General features: G+C 39.5%; 1 protein-coding gene across 1 annotated transcript in view; it reads right to left on the reverse strand.

Moving 5' to 3' along the window:
• CFAP44 (cilia and flagella associated protein 44) overlaps window positions 1-22,286 on the reverse strand; it is a 153,568-nt gene that overhangs the window by 126,276 nt on the left and 5,006 nt on the right. The window contains exons 2-6 of the mRNA XM_090276613.1: window positions 18,162-18,266; window positions 11,933-12,088; window positions 11,260-11,419; window positions 9,122-9,284; window positions 6,176-6,278 (exon numbers count right to left, since the gene is read on the reverse strand). Of these exons, the coding sequence (XP_090132739.1) occupies window positions 6,176-6,278; window positions 9,122-9,284; window positions 11,260-11,419; window positions 11,933-12,088; window positions 18,162-18,261 (682 nt within the window). The 5' untranslated portion in view covers window positions 18,262-18,266. The remainder of the gene's footprint in view (window positions 1-6,175; window positions 6,279-9,121; window positions 9,285-11,259; window positions 11,420-11,932; window positions 12,089-18,161; window positions 18,267-22,286) is intronic.

Below are 22,286 nucleotides of genomic sequence, written 5' to 3' on the forward strand. Positions count from 1 at the left end.
AGAGACTCAGGAGAAGAAACGGTGAGAACAGCAAGAGAACCAGCATGGTGATCAGAAAACCTGAACCATGACGGATGGATTGAGGGAAGCTCGGTGTGGACAAGTCTGAGAGTTAAAAACTGCAGGGGGACCCTGTCATAAGGTGGCCCCAACAATATTGCAATATTTACCTCCAAGAGCTTGACCAGGGTTCCACTGTAAATATCTAGAAAAATCCCCTTGGACTTTCATCAGCAGGTGAGGAAAGGAGCCATTTGGAAACACCCCAGAGCACTCTGCTCTTAGTAGCACCTGCCCTCCAGAGAATCTAATGAAGCAACTCCTAAAATGCTGGGGTGTTAGGAGAACGCAGCTGGAGCACAGGCAAACTCATTTACTGCTCTTTGCTTAATGGGCTTCATAGACGCTGTGCTCTTTACAAATTGAGGACAAGCCTTCCACCAACAAAAATATTACAACTCACGCTATCACAATTTTTGCTTGATTGCAGTGGTATAGGACCAAACCTGCAATATTTCCAAGGTTACCTGTCTCCAGATCCAGCCCACTCTAGCCATCCCATCCCACTGAAGAGGGTAGAAAAATACTGAGAAACATTTGTAAAGTTCACAATTCAGAAGCACAGGCTCACTAAAAATTGAGACCTAATCATAGGACTATAGAACGCTTCCCCTCCCCCTACACCTTACCACCACTTCTAAAGGCCTATTTAAAGGAGTTCTTTTTACTCGGTACATCACCTCTGGCTCTCAAGAAAAAAACCACACAGCATACCAAAAGCATAAAGCACACTTTGAAGAGGCACAGCAAGCATCAGAACCAGACACAGCATGGATGTTGGAATAATCAGAGCAGGAATTTAAAACAACCATGATTAACATGCTAAGCGTTCTAAAGGATAACATAGATAACATGTAAGAACAGATGGAAAATGTAAGAAAAGAGATGGAAATCCTAAGATAGAACCAAAAAGAGAGAAATACGTACTAGAGATCAAAAACATTTTAACAGAAATGAAGAGTGCCTCTGATGGGCATATTAGGAAACTGGATACAGCTGAGGGAAGAATCTGAGTTACAGGTTATGTCAATAAAAACTTCCAAAACTGAAAAAGAAAAAGAAAAAAAAAACTGATGAAAACAGAACAGAATATCCAAGGGCTGTGGGACAACTACCAAAGGTGTAACATATGTGTTATGGGAATACCAGAAGGAGAAGAAAGGAACAAAAGAAATATTTGAAACAATAATGACTGAGAATTTTCCCAAATTAAAATCAAACACCAAAACACGGATCCAGGAAGCTCAGAGAATACCAAACTGAATAAATGAAAGATTAAAAAAAAATCTTGAAGGAGGATAAGGAGGATAAGGAGGAAAAAAACACCTACTTACAGAAAAGAAAAAAAAAAAAAGATAATCCAACTTCTCCTCAGAAACCATGCAAGGAGAGAGTAGAGTGAAATCGTTCAAGTGTTGAGACAAGAGAAACATTAATTCTGTACCCAGTGAAATTATCCTTCAAAAGTGACAAAAACTTTCTCAGACAGACAAACATAGAGAAAATTTGTTTCCAGTAGATCTACCTTGCAAGAAATGTTGAGTTCTTTAGAGAGAAGGAAAACAATACAGGTCAGAAACTCAAATATACACAGAGAAAGGAAAAGTATCAAAGATTGAATAAGTGAAGGTAAAATTAAAACTTTTATTTCTCTTATTCTTAATTGTAACAGATAAGTTTTTTAAAAATAATAATAGTGACAATGTATTTGATTATGTATGCTTATGTATATAAGTATGCTTATATAAGGGAAATGAGTCTAAGATTATATAAAGGTGAAATAAATAACAGCAATAATATAAAGGACTGAAGGGAGGAATTATTGTTTTGTTATTACAAGATACACACACTACCTGTGAAGTAGTATAATGTTATTTGAAAGTGCACCTGGATTAGTTGTAAATGTATATTGCAAAATCTAGGGCAACCACTAAATATACTAAGAAAAGAAAAAAATGAAATTGTATAAAAAGCTCAATTAAAACTGCAAAAGGCAGGGAAAAAGTGGGAGAAAAAATAAATAGAAACAAAGAACAAGGACAACAAATAGAAAACTAACAAATATAGATATTAATCCAACTATGTAAATAACCACTTTGAATGTCAGTGGTCTAAATGTACCAATTAAAACACAGAGATTGTGAGTTCCGGCCAAGATGGAGGCATAAACAGACATGCTGCATCTCCCTCCACAACTAAGAAGGAATACAACTACCTCAAAACTAGAAACAACCAGAAGTTCCAGAAAATCAAACTGCATGGAAGTCCACCAAACAAGGATATAAAGAAGAAATACTCATCCAGACAGGTAGGAGGGGTGGAACCCAGGTGGAGAGCACACGGTGTGGTGGTGGCAGCAGTGGCAACAGCAGCAGACCGGCAGAAAGTGCAGTTACACATTTTAAAAAGTCAGGAGGGACACCTGGGGAGCATTTCCAGCTCCTCACCAAAGCACCTCACTGTCCCAGCTCCGGGGAAAATCAAGCCTCATTGATTTTGGCTGTGCAAATCACTGGGGGTTGAGACAGAGGCAGAAACTGCCAGTCTCAGCAGAGTCGGCTTGTTTAAAGGGCCCCCACGGACCTAGAATGTCAGCAGGCCAGCCCACTCTGGGAATGACGGCCAGAGCAGCAGCTAGAGGGGTGCCAGTCCCGTGCAGAAGTGGGAGAAGTGCCTGGAAAGTGGGCGAGTGCTGGGCAAGCGGCATTGTTCCTTCTCAGACCCCTCCCCCGCATACAGCGCCACAACGTGGTGAAACAGGTCACCCGTTACTGATGAAACCCTAAGGCTCCACCCCTTACAACATAGTAGGAGCGACAGCTCTCCCTGGGACACGGAAGCAATCAAACACAGGAGACTTCCAGCCAAGATGGAGGCCTAGACTGACATGCCCCATCTCCCTCCACAACTAAGAAGGAATACAACTACCGCAAAACCAGCAACAACCAGAAGTTCCAGAAAATAAATGGAAGTCCAACGTATGAAGTTATAAAGAAGTGGTGCTCATCTGGACAGGTAGGAGGGGCGAAGCCAGAGAGGAGAGGTCAAGCTGTGCTGTTCATGGCAGCAGCAGTGACGGCAGCAGGACAATGATAAGCACCAACACTCATATTTAAGGGGAGGCAAGAAGCTCCTGGGGAGCACCCTTGGCTGCAGACCAGACCCGTCAGCTTGCGATTCCAAAGCCGGGAAACCAGACCTTCATTGCCTTGGACTGTGAGGCCCAGTTGGGGTGGGAATGAAGGAGGAGATTCCCGGTCTCTCAGCGGAGATTGAATGGCAGGAATTCATCTTGGACCCCCACCCCCGCACAAAACGCCCGACTGTGATGAGTGCACAGAGTCCCCCCCACCCATAGCGTAAGAGGTGTGACAGCCCTGCCCAGGAAGCAAAGGTAAACACAAAACTGTTCAGGATGGCACAGATCATGATAGAGATCGCAATGACGCAGCTGACCAGATAGCAAATTTCTAATCTAATGAAGCAGCAGATAGAACATCTTTCTGAGGCACAGTTCAGAGCTTTGCTTATGAAAGTGCTTACAGACCTAACAGCAGATCTTAAACAAGACAGGGAAGGAATGAAGGCTAGTCCTGCTGAAATGAACAAAAACACATATGAAACTAGTGGTGAGGGCAAGAAGACCAGGGATCAACTCAACAAATCGGAACATAGGGAAGGAACAGTCAACCAGTTCAGAAAGAGGAAATGAGAAGTGAGAAAAATGAGGAGAGGCTCAGAAACTTATCGGACAGCTATAAGTGGGCCAACATCCGAATTATAGGGTTGTCAGAAGGTGAAGAAGAACTAGAAATTGAAAAATTATGTGAAAAAATAATGAAGCAGAACTTCCCTAACTTGGGGAAGGAAATAGACTTAGAGGTCCAGAAAGCACAGAGAGGTCCAAAACAACTGGACCCAGAGAGAACCACATCAAGACACATTATAATCAAAATGTCAAAAATTAAGAATAAAGAGAGAATCTTAAAAGCAGCAAGAGAGAAGAAGAGGATTATATACAAAGGCGTCCCAATAAGACTGTCAGCTGATTTCTCAAAAGAAACTCTGCAGGCAAGAAGGGACTGGTGTTGCAGGAAGACAGATCTCTGGGGAGGGGCATTCTCATGCCCCTCCACTCAGGTGGCATCCCATGACTCAGGAGATGATGAGCAACTCTTGTCTCCGCCTTCAGCTTTAGGCTGTCGAGGCCACTGAGTCATGGAAAACTGGGTAAAACAAGTTCTGTTGTGTACTCCATCTGCTTCCTTGTTAATGAAGTCTTAAAATGGAGCTGGCCTTGAGGATTAGTGTGTCTTCCTTGCTTCCTTGATAGGTGCTAGCTAAACCAGGAGTTACCCTGGCTGAAGTTTACATATTAATGCTACTGTAAGAATTCTTTCACTTGTAAAATTCTCCTGTTGTTGGCTGGAATGTCACACCCCTGTTCTGGTAGCTTTTGAAATCCTAATAAAAAGAGGATGAGGCTTCCCGCTCTCTGCTGATGGTCAGAGCGAGCCACAGTCCTCCGTTCGTTACTGGTCAATAATCCTGCCTGCCGGATTTATTTCAGCGTCCGAAATCATAAGCAACACTACAGACTGGCAAGAAATATTTGAAGTCGTCGTCGTCGTCGGCAGCCATCTGTCTCGAGAGACGATGGTGTAGCTTCTTAAGAGTCTATCTGCACCGCCGAGAATGGCTGTGCAGTCCGATTCGGGAGTGACACGGTATCTGCCTCCTCCCGTGTTGAATCGACATCTTGTGATGACGCTGGAGTGTCCTCTCCAGTGAAGCTGAAGCTACAGAGCCTGGGCAGGGTGATATGGAGGGTCTGTTGTTGCCCATGCAGCAGACCCCCCCTCTCTTCACAGCTGAAGGGTCCAAGGGAAAGACGGAGTCAATACAGCTTGGCTTCAGGTGCGCCGCAGGAGTTGAAGTAATGCAAATATTTGAAGTAATGCAAAGCAAAAACCTACAACCATGAATACTCTTATCCAGTGAAGCTGTCAATCAGAATAGAAGGGCAGAGAAAGTGCTTCCAGGACAAAGTAAAACTGAAGGAATTCATCAGATCCAAACCACTGTTATATGAGATGTTAAAGAGACTTATTTAGGAGAAAGGATCAAAACTATGAACATTAAAATAAAAGCTGTATCACAACAACCAACAACAGAAGCTAGGGAACCAAAACAAAGGCAAACTAAGTAGGCAACGAGAGTAGGAAAAGATTTATAGGTATGGGGGACATTATGGGGGGAGGTCAGCAGGGAGGAGGAAGGGGAGAAAGGGAGGGAGATGATTCAGGAATTAGGAAGCATAGTAGGAGGGAGTCGGATAGACAGGAAGATGTTGAGGGGAACTATATGCACAACCAATGGGCATGGGCTAAGGAGGGGCAGACAGCTGGAGGGAGGGATGTCACTGGGTGGAGGGGAACAAAGGGAAAGAAAATTGGGACAACTAACAGCATAATCAATAAAGCATATTTAAAAAAACAGAGAGATTGTCACAATAATAAAAAAATTAAAAAATAAACTATGTTAAATATAAACACACATGTATATTAAAAATAAATGGATGGAGAAAAATATACCTTTCTAACTTTAATCTAAAGAAAGCAAGAGTAGCTATATTAATTTCAGACAGACCAGACTTCAGAGTAAGGAAAGTTATCAGGGATAAAAAAAAGGGCATTACATAATGATAACAGGTTTCAATTCTACACGAAGACATAATAACTGTTAACATGTATGTCTATAATAACATCAGACCACGAAGCAAAAACAGACAAAACTTCAAGAAGAAATAAATGAATCTACTATTATATTTGGAGATGTCGACACCCACCTGTCACAATTGGACAGATCTAACAGGCATGCCCTACAAACTTTAGACTTGCCAGTCCCCACAACTGCATAAGCCAATTCCTTTAAATAAAGAAAAAAATAGTGAATTCCAAGGACTTTGGGGAAAATAGGTTGAGACTACATTTCTCTTCAATCTTCTACTAGTTCTGATTCTCTGTAGGACTCTGACTGATATTATAATGTTACATGTTCTTCAATATGTTGTTAACCTTGAACACTGGTATTTTAAAGATTCTACTGGACTCACCTTGAAGAATTCTGTAGGGCCTCAGGGAAGGATATTCATAGATGATAATCTTTGGGGAAATTCCTTTTTCAGCTACTGTGAAGTAAGTTTTATCAGGATGAACCTACAAAAAATAAAATCTCACTAACATAATACAACAAAGATTTTCATATCTTGAAAATTTTATTTTCATATCAAAACTGTTATTTTATAATTTATTAGGATCCACTCCAATAGAAAACTAAAATATGGGCATCTGATAAATACTTGATGATGAATATGATTCATCTGAAAAATAGCATATTTGTTTTAGGTTTTAGTTTCATTAATATAATCAAATTTAACCCTAAAAATTTCTAAATTGCTTTCAGAAGAGCTGAAACCGTGATTCTCAATCTTTAGAGTACATCAGAATCACAGGGAAGGCTTATTAAAGCATGGAGTTTCTAGTTCAGTAAATCAGGGCTGGGACTCAAGAATTTCCATTTATTGATACATTTCTAACATGTTCCCAGGTGATGTGATGCTGTGGTCTGAAAACCACTCTTGAGAACCACTAATTTAGATGAATTGCTTACCCTTCATATAAATCAACCTAAATTTTAGTATAGAAAAAATGTATGTTTGCAGAATAGTTTACATACCGATTTTTAAAAATTTTGCCTTGAACAAACTTACCACAAATGAATGTAAACTTATTAGAAGTGAGAAAGTCACAATATATCCAAATCAGACACAGATGAAAATATAGTAAACATGCCCTGGATAAATTATTTGTGACAGCATTTGAAATAATAGCCATATAAATTGAATAGCTTCATTGTTCCTTTGTTATTTTTGTTCACTTATAAGCCAATGTGCTGGAAGAATAAATGAGTAGCCCAAAAATAAAAATAAAAATAGGTCGTTATAAGAATAAGCTATTTTAACACACATATTGTACTTATAAACTTCTGTTTTGTTACTGTTTTGCAAATCCTGATTATATATCTAAGGACATGGAGCTTGGTTCCGATATAGACCTCACTGGAAGTTCTGGCACCCAAGATAATGTTGCAGGTCTTTTTCTTCCCTTCACATCTGCAGTGAAAAGACCTATGTTAGGCTGTCTTCCTATATGCAAGTCATCTCTTCTTCCATACAAGTAAATACCCATCACTTCTACTTGAAACAAGGCTTGGGTTTATAGAATAGACATTCAGTAATACAATTATAACACCGAAAATAGCTAACATTTATTGCATGCTTACTGTGTGCCAGACACTGATCTAAGTTTATATGAATTAATTCTCTTCAATTTCACATCACCCTGGCTGCTGTGGCTCAGTGGATTGAGTGTTGGCCTGCGAGCCAAGTGTCGCTGGTTCAATTCCCAGTCAGGGCACATTACTAAGTTGCACAACAGGTCCCCAGTTGGGGGCGCCAGTGAGAGGCAACCACACAGTGATGTTTCTCTCCCTCTCTTTCTCCTTTCCCCTCTCTCTAAAAATAAAATAAACAAACAAATAAATAAATTATTTTCAAAAAATTTTCACTTCAACCTTGTTAGCTTGGATACCATTATCATTCCCATTATTGATGAGGAAATTGAGGCACAAAGAGGTTAAGTAAGTTGCTTGAAGTTATTTATATAGCTGGTAAATATGAGACACAGGATTCAAGCCAGATCTTGGAGCCAAGAAGCAAATGGAACTAAAAAATAGTAGATTCTAAGGACTTGGGAGTCTTCTAAACCTCTGCACTCACCTCCACTTGTAATCTAAATGTCCTTTTGGGTCTCATCTAATCTAAAGTATGTTCCACTGCTCCCTGCTAGCTGGGCCCAGCCTTGGCCCTCTTGCTGGAAGCCCTCCGCCTTAGCAGGTGCTGTGAGGTGGGCACTGCACCTTTCGGTTCCATCTGGTCTACTCACCCCTGGCAGGCAGAGCAAGGACAGGGCATACTTGTATTTAGATCACGATCCTTCTGGAAACCCTCTTGAGGGTCTCTTATAGAACTACTGCTTGTATGAGCCCCAAACCCTGTATGTTTCTCCTCCTTTCCCTCAGTGTCTCACACAGAATGATCTGAACAGATGTCCCTATCAAGAGGCCAAAGACACCAAGAAGTGCCCCTCAGGGTGCTTGTTACTGATTAGAGCAGATCTAGAGACACCTATTTCTAGGGGCAAAGAGTAGAAAAACAGTCAAAGTTTAATCATGGGGCCAACCACTAGGATGGAGTCAGGTAAGCTATAGTTAGAAGGGTGCTCTGATGTGTCCACCAGAAGGCCATCAGTCACCTCAGTAAAGGCAGTTTCAATGAGGTGATGATAAACAGGACAGCATAAGCCTGGCTTTGAAGAAAAGATCGAAACTAAGTGGGTAAAGAGAGGGGACTTTTAAAATGAGAACAAGTTAACTTAGAATGCATTTATGCTGAGGCTGAAAAGCCTAAGGAAGCAGAGGCTGATGATACAAGAAAGAAGGTGACTGATGGGGACAAACAGCTGAGCAGAAAGAAGACACAGGCTTCAAATCACACACAAATCCTTTTGTTGTTTGCTTGAAACAATTCAACCCCATCTATACTTCATCTCCAAATGCTCAGTTATGTACTTACATCTTATCTGGCATTTATTTCTGTTTATTATTTGACTCCTCATGTGCTATTCATTTCGCTATTTTTTGCAGAATAGCAACAGCGCATTCAATGTGAAAAAATCTACATGATCGTAGGAAAGTCACTTAACTTCCATAAGCCTCAGATTCATCTGAAAAATGGGATGATAATAATATAATATTGCAATATTGCACAGAGAAAATGTCAGCGAATGTTGTGCTTGCAATCACTGAACTGAGAATGCCTTAAAGACTGCTGTGCATCTCATGTGACCCCAAAATACTGCACATGGGGGTTGGCACCTACCTGGCTGGTTCACAGAATAATCAGAAAAGACGGATTTTTTCTAAGTTACTAAAGGCATACCCTAACAACACCAATTCCTCTACCACTGCTGCTTAGCAGGTAGATCTGTTCCTTGGTTTCCAAATTCAGAAGGATCAGCTGGTTCCCAGCTATGTACATGATGGTGTTGCTGTCCAGAAGTTGAAGGTTGGCCCGCTTTTTGCTGTCATAACCAAAGGAATGTCTGAGGAAAAACTGCTGAGGAAAAGAAGTGAAACAACATAACCAACCTAGAGAAAGGAAAAGCAACATGAAGTAAACACATTTTTTAAATCTAAATTCACGGGTAAAGATTCGGGGTTGAAGTAGTTGAATTTTACTCTGAAACTCAAATTTATTCAATGTATTACTAACACAATTTTGTTCCCAAAGTAGGTGAAAAATCCTCAAATTCTGATTTAGATAATATTTTAAGTTTTTTGGAGGAAACCACATGGAAAACTTTGTCAAAGTGCGTAAGCCCAAGCCCCTCTGCCCATGAAAATAGGTCCAGGAAGTTATCAGAACCTGTGCATTTCAGGAAAAGTTTATGGTGACTCTCATATACTACTCCATTTGAAAAAATAGGCTAGAAGAAGGCTAAGAGCATAATTTTTGTTAGTAACTTGTCCGAGGACAAAACAAACAAACAAACAATAAACAAGCACGCAAGAGAGGAAACTCCAGGTTACAGGATTCAAGGTGAGTTAATTTTAGTTACATCAAGGATGGAAACAGATAGAAACTGTAACAACATGTTCTATTTCTGTGTAAAAATAAAATTGAGTCAGGAAGTAGCCCACCCTAGCTCTGTAGGCCCATCTTTCACCAGAGGGCAGTCAGTGCTCATAAGCACTGCCCCTCTGAAGACAGGCACACTAAATTGCCAACCAAAGGCCCTGATAGGTATCGTCTCCTTGGTGTCTGTCTTATAAACCTAATGCCATCAAGTGCCAGTCAGCCCCACCCTTACATTTTGCACAGTCTCTTATACCCCAGGCCAATTAAAACGTGTTAATTTGTGCTCCACTTTTTTCTGGGTTGTCTTCTTGGAAAATTCATCTGATAATTAATGTTAGAGTACTGATGTCTGAAAATGGCCATATCAGTGTTTCAAGAAGGGAGGTCAATGATTTTAACTTGACAGGCATCGAAAAAGGGATGCCAAGCTGGCAGAGAAAGTAAACAGGGATAAGAGGCCTTTTGCTCTCCTTCACATCATGTCTCATGAAAGAACAGCCAGAAAGGCATTGTTTCTCTTTATGGTTACTTGGCATCAAACAAACCCTTAGTTTAAATTAAGATCATGCATTTCTATCTCAACATGTCTAAGGACCAAGCTTCTTAGAAGTACCTAAGATAGGAGTTGGCAAACTTTTTCTATAAAGGGCCACGTAGTAAATGCTTTAGTCTTTGTGGGCCACATGGATTCTGTTGTAACTATTGGGTTGGCCAAAAAGTTCATTTGGTTTTTTCTGTAAGATGGCTCTAGTAGCATTTAGGTGTTTTTAACTTCATTCAAAACAATTTTGTTAGTTTTTATTATGACAGCTGTTGTATCAGCATGCATTAAAAAAAAATCCCTTGTCAAAATTGGTGAATTTTTGTGTACCCATTTTAAGATTGAAGATGGAAGAAAACACAGAACATTTTTGGCATATTATGCTTTATTATTTCAAGAAAGGTAAAAACACAACTGAAATGCAAAAAGAGATTTGTGCAGTGTATGGAGAAGGTGCTGTGACTGATCGAATGTGTCAAAAGTGGTTTGCAAAGTTTTGTGCTGGAGATTTCTCACTATATGATGCTCCACAGTCGGGTACAGCAGTTGAAATTGATAACAATCAAACTGAGACATTCAACATTATACCATGCAGAAGATAGTTGACATGCTCAAAATAGCCAAATAAATAAAGTCATTGGTGAAAGTTAAAAATGTGTCTTTTATTTTACAGAAAAAAACTACACAAACTCTTTGGTCAACCCAGTATTTAATTCTGCCCTTACAGTATTATGGCAGCCATAGACAAAATGTAAATGAATGAGTGTGGTGTTGTTCCAATAAAACTTTATGTAGGAGAACAGGCAAGAGGCCAGATTTGGTCCATGGGCTATAGTTTGACAACCTGTGACCTAAGAAGCTGAAATGCCAAAATTATACATATGTAACGAGTGGATACACAAGTGTGAGAAGATTCAGTGGTATGTTCGAATCCGGAGTCACAAAAGGCATGGAAACCAGCTCCATATAATCATAAAAGAAGCCCTCTGATATTTTCTTCTTAACTTCCTTCTCTGTCTCTTCTGCAGCTGAGCCAGGGGTTTCCATATACTGAGATTCTAAAAAATTAAAATATTTCAACTAAGAAGAGTGTCTGGTGAATCCTCAAATTGTATTTCACAAAGACAGGAGGGATGTACCTAGTCTGCCATACTCTAGCAGTAAGCCCCACTACTGGCCCAAACATGGGCTGCCACTCATACCAGTGAGAATGGGAGGAAGAACCAACATGCCTGTGTGTGCTGGGGTGAATGCCGAGCTGGGGTCATGGTGTCTACAGTCTCAAAGAGCAACTCCCAATCAGTTCCGAGGGAGAGTTCTTCTCACTAACCGAGGGTAGACCACTGCTTAGACCATCCCACTCTCCAGAAGACAGAGCATGAGAGTTCTCTCTGTGAGCCTCAGAAATGGAGAATACAACCCCAGAGCTACTAACCACCATGAAGTATATGTTCATGCTTTCCCTTCACCACACTCACACACCCTGCAGATTTCTCTTTCTATGGGTTTACAACTGTTCAACTTGGTCAATTGATCTTTAAAACAGTGACAAGAAAACTAATAAAACTTACCGTCAGTGCTTTCCTGGTAATCGGCTTGAACTAAACTGGAACTCCCTTCCAAATGTTCCATATCTGAGTCATCGTCCTCTAAGCCTGATTTCTCCCCTTCACTATATGTGTTGTCTGTGGTATCTTCTAAGACTTTGTCATAGTCTTCTGTAGTGGCTATGAAAAATAATTTCTTTTAATAATTTCTAAATTTTGAATTAAACATTTTCTTATTTCCAAAGTGGCTACTCCTTCCAATTTGTTTGTGCTCTCAAGTGAATGAATTTTATACTCAAAATTTCCTAGAAAGTCATTTCATTTGGTCATTCTTTTTTTTCTAATAATTAATTTATTTATTTGTTAATTTTGTTTATTTATTTATTTTTAGACAGAGGGGAAAGGAGAAAGAAAGGGAGAGAAACATCACTGTGGTTGCCTCTCAATGGCGCCCCCAACTGATCTGGGGACCTGACGTGCAACCTAGTAATGTGCCCTGACTGGGAATCGAACCAGCGACACTTGGCTCGCAGGCCAACGCTCAATCCACTGAGCCACAGCAGCCAGGGCTCATTTGGTCATTCTTGTAACTTTACAAAAGACAAAAAAACAGGATTTCCTGTGAGTTAACCTCCATTTTCACTTCCTTTTCAATCTATTTCCTATCACAGCATATTTACAAGAAAGTAAAAAATTAAGAAAAAGTTGGCTAGTGTGCTATTATTAATTCATTTCAGTTTTGCCAACATTTATTAATATGTAGTTGCTTCAGAGATTATATTATATATACCCTCAACTTTTCACAGTTTCCTTAGTTAATATTATAATACAGAAGTTGGCAAAAGTAGGTTTACAGTTGTTTGTTTGGAAAATAATACAATAATTAATAACTAATAATATAAGAATAAACTGTTTCCCATACAACTGTCAACCTACTTTTGCATACCCCTGTACATGTATTTTATCAACTGATAGAAGAACTAGTCAATAATGCAGTAAAGACACAGATGATCTGAACAACACTATAAAACATGCTAACCTGCTATTTATAAAACACTAGATCTGCCAATGTAAGGTACACATTCAAGTGTACATGGGCGATTCACCAAGATACATCACTTGCTCAGATATAAGTTTCAATATATATTTAAAAGGATTAAAATAACAATGTGTATTCTCTGATTATAACAGAAATATATTAAAAGTAAATTACAGGGAGAGAGCTGGTCAAGATTGAGGCATAGGCAGACATGGCTCACTTCTTCACACAACCACTTCAAAATTACAACTAAAATATAGAACAACCATCATCCAGAAATATCAGAAATCAGGTTGAATGGAAGTCTGACAACTATGAAATTAAAGAAACCACATCCATCGAGATGGGTAGAAGGGGCACAGATGCAGAACAGGCTGGTCTCCTACACGTGTGTGGTGATAAAAATTTGGGAGCGATATCTCAGGACCAAAGAGTCCCAGCTCCACACCAGGCACACCAGCCCAGGGTTGCAATGCCAGGAAGATAAGTCTCCCCAACTTCTGGCTGCAAAAACCAGTGGGGATTGAGTCAGTGGAAGAAACTGCTGGACCCCCAAGCACTTCCTCTTAAAGAACCCACACATGGTCTCACCTACTCAGACTAACTCCTTCTGAGCTCTAGCACTGGGGTAGAAGCTTGAAAGGCACCAGTGGTATACAGGGAGAAACTGAAATGTCTGGATCAGTGGGAGCAGAGGCCATTGTCCCTTTTCTAAACCCTCCCCCCACAGAACCAGTAAGCAGGGTACCATATCTGAGACTCCATCAACCTGGCTAACACTGTTTGACCAACCTTGGAGATCCCCAGAGGCTCTGCCTCACCCAACTTATGGGCCCACCCAAACTACTTTTCCATATGAATGGCTCATGCTTCAAAAATTCCTAAATCCTATCAAACAAGCAACAGTTGGCCACAGTGAGCTCCAGGCCCAGAACCATCAGCAGCCAGCTTAGACTCATAGCTTGGAAGTCCAGCACAGGTAGCAGCCATCTCAGATTGCTTTATAGGTCAGACAGGGTGGCCCTGGGAAAAACACAGGTCGGGGCTGACCTTGGCCTACACCACCCAGGAAATCCCAGGGCCAGCATATCCAGTGGACATCTACAAACCACGTCAGAGCACCAGCACCCTGCCCCTAAACAGTTGATCCTCCACGGAGGGCAGAGGTTGGTGGTTAGTAGTCACAGTCAGTCCTTGCAGTTGACTGGCCTGGGTAAATCCCTCCCATTGATCTGCCAACAGCTACCAAGGCTCAATTACAGGTGGAGGGTATACTCAGCCCACATGAAGGGCATACCTTGAGTACCCAGCTTGGGTGATAGGGGAGACTGTGCTACCACTGGACCCTACAGGACACCTACTACATTAGGCCATACTACCAAGACACAGAGTCAAAGCAGCTCTACCTAATACATAGAAACAATAACAGGGAGGCTGCCAAATTGGGGAGGCAAAGAAATATGGCCAAATGAAAGGACAGAAAAAAAAAAAAAAAAAACAGGAAAAGAAGTAAATAAAATGAAGGTAGCCAACCTATCAGATGCAGAGTTCAAAACATTGGTGATCAAGATGCTCAGAGAAATTATTGAGTATTGCCAGAAAATAAAGGAAGAAGTGAAGGTTATACAGTATTCCCTCACTTATCACAGGTATTACGTTCTAGACCCCCCGCAATAGATGAAAATCCGTGAAGTAGAAACCTTATATTTATTTTAATATTTGTATATATTTTAAAGTTTTATACACCCTTCCCACACACTTATAAATCGTTCCCAGTCCCTTATTAATCTTTCCCACTCCCTTATTAACCTCTACATTTTTATAAACACTACTTATGTTCTTAAACATATTCTACACTCTTAAACCTATGTAATTTTAACAATATACATATACAGTACCGCAAAATCCCGCGATATAACAAAAAATCTGTGATAAATAATTAAATATAATATTTTTTTAAAATCCTGCGATACAATGAGGTCACAATAAGTGAACCACGATATAGAGAGGGACTACTGTACAGGTGAAATAAAGAAAAATATACAGGGAACCAACAATAATGGGAAGAAAGCCAGGATTCAACTCAACAATTTGAAAGAAAAGGAAGAAATAAACATTCATCTAGAACAGAAAGAAGAAACAAGAATTGGAAAAAAAAAAAATGAGGAGAGGCTTAGAAACCTCTAGGACAACTTTAAACATATCAACATCAGAATCATAGGGGTGCCAGAAAGAGAAGAGAAAGAGCAAAAAATTGAAAACTTATTGAAAAATGAATGAAAGAAAACTTCTATAATTTGGAAAAAGAAATAGATATACAAGTCCAGGAAGCACAGAGACCTAAACAAGCTAGACCAAAGAGAACCACACCAACACACATCATAATTAAAATGCCAAAGGTTAAAGATAAAGGAAGAATCTTAAAAGCAGCAAGAGAAATGAAGAGCGTTACTTACAAAGAAATTCCTGTAAGACTAGCAGCTGATTTCTCAAAAGAAATTCTGCAGGCAAGAAGCAGTTGGCAAGAAGCATTCAAAGTGATGAAAAGCAAGGACCTACAACCTAGATTACTCTATCCAGCAAAGTTATCACTTAGAATGGAAGGGCAGATAATGTGCTTCCCAACAAGGTAAAGCTAAAGGAGTTCATCATCACCAAACCTTTATTATATGAAATTTTTAGGAGACTTATTTAAGGAAAAGAAGAAGAACATTAAAATGACACAAACTAACAACTATCAACAACAGAATCTAAAAAATAAAAACAAAAACTAAGCAAACAACAAGAACAGGAACAGAATCATAGGTATAGGGATCATTTGGAGGGTTATCAGTTGGGATGGGGAAGGAGGAGAAGGGAAAATGATGCAGGGATCAAGAAGCATAATTGGTAGGTACAAAATAGACAGGAGGATGTTAAGAATAGTATAGGAAAGGGTGAAGCCAAAGAACTTACATACACAACCCATGGACATGAACTAAGGAGGGAGGGATTGCTGGAGGGGAGGGAGGTACAAAGTAGAGGGAGACAAAGAAGTGAAAACTGGGACAACTGTAACAGCATAATCAATAAAATATGCTTAAAAATAATAAATTACAATAAGTTATCTGAAGAACCTACAAATATTTGGAAAGTAAACAGCATACTTAAAATAATTTATGAGTCAAGGAGAAATCAACAAAAAATTAAAAATACTTCAAACTAAATAATAATTAAAATACTGCATATCAAAATTTGTGGGATGCAGCTAAAGCAGTGCTAACAGAGAAATTTATAGCTTTCAGTACATATAAGAAAAAGAAGAAAAATCAAGAATTGATGACCTAAAGTTCTACTCTAAGACTAAAAACAGAAAAGGAAAAACAAACAAACAGTAGAATGAAGGAAATAAAAGAAATAATAAAAATGAAGAGCAAGAATCAATGAAATAAAAGGACAAACAATAAAGAAAATTAGCAAAGCCAAAGCCAAAATCTTATTTCTCAAAAAGATCAACAAAATAAACTCCCCACTAGACCACTCAATCAATAAAAGAGACAATACAAATCTCCAATATCAAAAATAAAAATAAATCCTATGAAGTTATGCCAACAAATGGTACAATTTAGAAAAAAGTGTACAAATCCTATAAAAAATATAAACTTACAAAACTTACTAAAGAAATAGGCAATCCTTTATATTTTTCCACTAAGAAAATTACAGGCCCAGATACTTCACTGGTGAAGTCTACCAAACATTTAAGGAAGAAATAATAATATCAAATTTATACAAAATATATCTAAAAATAGAAAAGACCAAAATACTTCCTAATTTACTATATGAAGCCAGAATCAGAAATCAATGTCTTAATAATTAACAGTCCTTCACCCTTATAAGAAATGCTGGATGGTTTGGCTGGTATATTTTGCTTAAATTTCTTAACATGACTCGGTTATAACACAAACCCACTGTTGTCTGCGAAAGGGTCCACTGTAATCTCTGCTTCGGTGGAAAACCTGGAAGCTCACTCTGCATGAAAATTCCAAAAGGTAAGATGTTGCTCAAGTATTTCAGCAAGACTGAGAACAAGGTGAGGTCTTGGGGTGGGCGTGGGACACAGCTATCAGGTATGTGGCTGAATGAGGACAGAGGTTTCTTCTCATAGCACCAAGGTAGAGGGTTCCAGGATGCCAGCAAAGTCTTTCACACCATTTGAGAGCCTGAAACCCATGATGTGTGAACTATTTTATGAACTGAGCACAGGCCTAGGCCACACTTGATCAGGCCTGCCTCCAAGAGGAAGAGAGGGGCTGACATTCAATCCAGCCATCCAGAAAAATGCTACCAAGGACTGGAAACTAAAAAGCAGATAGTCCTGTGTCAGAAATGTAAAGTGGGGAAAACTAGAAACTAAACAAGAGAGAAGCAAACTAATGTTTTTGAGGAGAGTGATACAATCTGATTTTTTATAAAGCTAATTCTAGTGATGGTATGGAGGGAGACTTGAACAGGAAGACTTGAATGGAATTCCTTGTGGTAAGAGTCCAAGCAAGAGGAGATAAACATCTAAAATAAGAGAAATATAGAGAAATCATGAATTTATGAGACATGTCTCAAATTAAAATTTAATGTAAATTTTGTAAATGAATTGATTTCCATAGGAACAGAACTCCTTTAGGTGAACAGTCTAAATTAATTTCTGAAACTATATTTAGAATTATAACTAAAAATGTCCAGATTCTGCTAAGATACCTAAAGTCACAATGCCCAGAGTCTTTCCCTTCTATTTATCAGCCTATAATACCCTTCCACATATGTTACACAATTTAATCCTGAAACAGCTCACAATTACCATTTTAATGGGTGATAAAATTGAGGTTCTATAATTTACCCACAATCAAACACCTCTAAGTGGTAGACCCAGGACTCAAACCCAAACTGCAGCTCTCTTTCTGCCACACGGTATTAAAAAAGTCCATTAAAGACTTTGTAGACCTCACAGGAGAGAACAAGACCAGGTATGCAGACAGGTCATTATCCACACAGAGTTGTCTATGTTCCAGGAGTTAGAGATAAAATTTTTAAAGACTTTGCTCTTCAAGAACTTGGAGTTTAGAAAGGGAGTTAAACAAGTAAACCATTTATCTTATATAAACTCAGATATGTACTCTTTAAGAATTATTTTAGCTGAATTTAATCATCAACAATCAAGTGTATATTATATCCTTTACTTACATCTTGATGTGGTTTGTGAGGACCCCGGAGACTGCGTTCCATTGCTCTGTGATCTATCTGATTTTCCCCCATCAGTATCCTGATCATCAGGCTCCCTCATTTCCTCTGTAAGCACAAAATAGAGACAGAGAAAGAGACAAAGCTGTAAAATAGAAATCATTAACAGATTTTTTCCCCCTAACAAATTCCACAAGCACCAAACACCAGGTGTATTGATGCTAATCATATATTTGCACAGTATTCAAGATGACTTCACCAACAGGAGGGTACAGCCACCATCAGACACCTCTGTAGAATAGCAGAATACAGCCAGATTACTCCCTTTCTTCAGGCAAACTTGTCATCGTGGTGCCCTCTGGCTGGCTATCAAAAGGTCCACAGTGAAACACCACCCAAATCCAGCTTTTCCCTAAATGTTCCACCATTCAAATGAACCCTCTGTTATCTTCCTTTAGTGCCTAGTGATTAAGGAGGAGGTGTCTGAAACACAGGTGATGAGTAGGAGTTGGCCAGACATAGAATGGAAAGAAGTATATCAGGCAGAAGGAACTTCAGAGAGAGGGCTGTGTCTGGGAAGGGTGGAGAGTAGTCTATTGGCTAGAGTAGGATAGTGAAAGGGACATTGGAGAGGAGGCAGGTAGCAGATTGTACAGTTGTCTCTAAGCTTTGCTAAGGAATTGAGCACTTATTTCTATGTTAACTGAAAGCCAAAGATTTTAACGAGGGGGATGACACAACAGGTTGTCTGTGTCTTCTCTGTTGCAGCTCTTTATGTGAAAACATCTATTATATCTTCCTTCTTTCACTTTTCACATGAGACACCTCGTGTTTCCTCAACATTCTTCTATGGCATGGCTGCCAAACAGAATAAAACTATAGCTCTATTTGGATCATATTTGTCATTAGATTCAGGTTTGAATCCCAGTTTTGCCACATAACTAGCTAATCAAACTTTATATCAGTTCGTCAACTGTAAAATGGGAATGAAGACAAAACTACTTATAAGGCTGTTAGGAGAATTAATTGAAGTAGTGCATTATTATAACTTCCTACTCACTAAAGAAAGACTAATATGCCCAAAGCAGGTATGATGTATACTAATGGAGAGTGCAGTATGGCTGCTGCCTCCCTTCATCTGGACATTAGGGTTCATTTCATCTGTTTCCTTGCAGTGACATTATACTGATGCCATCTCTTGATTTGGGGGGACAATAGCACATTAACCAAATGGTTTCAATATAAACTATTATCAAGAAAGATATGTCTAAGAGGATACTCATGCTATTAAATTAATGTTTAATATCTTGAAGCCATTTTTCTAGGTAACCAAGATGATGTTTACCCTTTAAAAAGAGTGTGTATGTGTCCGGTGTTTTTTCTTTTTTCTTCTTGGTTGTTGTTCTTTGCTCATTTGCTCTTTTCCTTCTTTCCTTCCTTTCTTCCTTTCTCTCACTGGATTATAGAATATATGTCCACTGGGTTGGGGGTATGTCATATCAAATGACAGAATAATATTAAGTAGAAAGACCTTTTAAATCCAAATTATGTCATCCAGTACATTTCCTATTTTTTCAAGTTTGGATACACAAGCTTGCTTTCTGTGTTTGTACAAGTCACTGATTGAAAAATAGTGACTTTTGGCCAAGATGGAGACCTAGACAGGCATGCTGCATCTCCCTCCACAACTAAGAAGGAATACAACTACCTCAAAACTAGAGACAACCAGAGTTCCTGAAAATTGAGCTGCATGGAAGTCCAACAAAGACAAGTAGGAGGGATGGAGCCAGGACAGAGAGGACACGGTGTGGCGGCGGCAGTAGCGGCAGCGGTGGCGGTGGCAGGCCGGCTGAAAGCACAGTCACACAATTTTAAAAGTTGGGAGAGACACTGGGGGAGCACTCCCAGCACCAGGCCAGACTGCGCAGCTCATGGTCCCAGCAGCCAGGGAAAATAAAGCCTCATTGCTTCTGATTGTGCAAACCAGTGGGGATTGGGACGGAGGAAAAAACTGCCAGTCTCTCAGCAGAGTCCACTTGTTTAAAGGGCCCCCAGAGTCTAGAATGTCTGCAGACCCACTCACTTTGGGAACGACAGCCAGGGCAGCAGCTAGAGAGACATCAGTCCTATACAAAGTGGGAGAAGTGCTTGGAAAAGGAGCAAGTGCTGGGCAAGTGGCATTGTTCCCCCTCTGTCCCCTCCCCAACATACAGTGCCACAACATGGTGAAATGGGTCACCCTCTGCTGACAAATCCCTAAGGTTCCTTCCCTTACAACATAACAGGAGTGACAGCTCTACCTAAGACACAGAGGCAAACAAACACAGGAGTCTGTCAAGATGTGGAGACAGAGAAGTATGGTCCAAAAGGGGGAACAGATCAAGGTTCCAGTGGGAGAACTAAGCGACAAGGAAATAGCCAACCTAACAAATGAGGAGATAGCCAACCTAAAAGATGATGAGTTCAAAACACTGGTGATAAAGATGCTCACAGGCTTGACAGATATGCTTAAGTATAGCAAATGCATAAAGGAAGAAGTGAAGGCTATGATAAATGAAACAAAGGAAAATCCACATGAAATAAATGGTGAAGGGAAGGAAACCAGGGCTCATAGCAATGATTTGGAACATAAGGAAGAAAAAAACAGTCAACAAGTACAGAATGAGGAAACAGGAATTTTAAAAAATGAGGAGAGGCTTGGGAACCTCTGGGACAATTTTAAACGTGTCAACATTCAAACCATAGGGGTGCCAGAAGGAGAAGAGGAAGAGCAAGAAATTGAAAACCTATATGAGAAAATAATGAAGGAAAACTCTCCAAATTTGGTGGGGGAAATAGACATACAAGTCCAGGAAGCACAGAGAGTCCCAAACAAGCTAGACCCGGGGGGGACCACACCAAGACACATCATAATTAAAATGCCAATGGTTGAAGATAGAGAATCTTAGGGGAAGCAAGAAAAAGACAGAGAGTTTTCTGCAGAGGGGTGCCTATGGGACTGTTAGCTGATTTCTCAAAAGGAACTTTGCCAGAAGGGACTGGCAAAAAGTATTCAGAGTGAAGGAAGGCAAGTACTTATGGCTAAGATTGCTCTATTCAGCAAAGCTATCATTTAGAATGGAAGGGCAGATGAAGTGCTTCCCAGACAAGGTAAAACTAAAGGAGTTCATCATCACCAAGTCATTATTATATGAAATGTCAAAGGGACTTACTTAAGAAAAAGATCAAAATTATAAACATTAAAATGATGACAAACTCACAAGTATCAACAACTGAATCTAAAAAATAAAAACAAAATCTTACTAAGCAAAGCAGAATAGGAACAGAATCATAGGTACGGGGATCAGTTGAAGGGTTATCAGCTGGGAGGGGGAAGGGGGAGAAATGGGGAAATGGTGCAGGGATTAAGAAGCATAATCGGTTGTTACAAAATAGACAGGGGGAAGTTAAGAATAATATAAGAAAGGGTGAAGCCAAAGAACTTATATGCATGACTCATGGACATGAGCTAAGGTGGGTGGGATTGCTAGATGGTAGGGGGGTACTGGGCAGAGGGGAGCAAAGGGAAGAAAAAATTGGGACTACTGTAACATAATCAATAAAATATACTTAAAAAACAAAAAAATAAAGAAAAACAATTAATGATAAAAAATAATTATAAAAATAATGGACATTACAAGGCAATGTCAATTATTGCAGCTTGGTTACAGATTATCACATACTGTGGGTAAACTTTTCAGATAGCTACAAACATACCTAAATGCCATTTTCTCCCTTGCCTTCAAGGTTCTTCATAATTTAAATCAGTTAAGTTCTCAAAACTATTGAGCATATTTATATATAAATGGTATTATGCTAGGCATGGAGAAGATACAAAGATAAGCAGTATAGAGCCCCTGATTTTAAATAGTTTACAATCTAAGAAGAAGAAATTGACAATTCTCTTAACATTTTTTAAAATAATTAATTTATTTATTTTTAGAGAGAGGAGAAGGGAGGAAGAGAGAGAAGGAGAGAAACATCGAAGTGCAAGAGAAACATCGATTTGGTTGCCTCTTGCATGCCATGAACTGGAGACCTGGCCCATGACCCACACATGTGCCCTGACTGACCAGGCATCAAACAGGC

This window comes from Furipterus horrens, unplaced genomic scaffold (assembly GCF_987537825.1).
Source record: "Furipterus horrens unplaced genomic scaffold, mFurHor1.1.pri manual_scaffold_1, whole genome shotgun sequence".
Classification (NCBI taxonomy): domain Eukaryota; kingdom Metazoa; phylum Chordata; class Mammalia; order Chiroptera; family Furipteridae; genus Furipterus; species Furipterus horrens.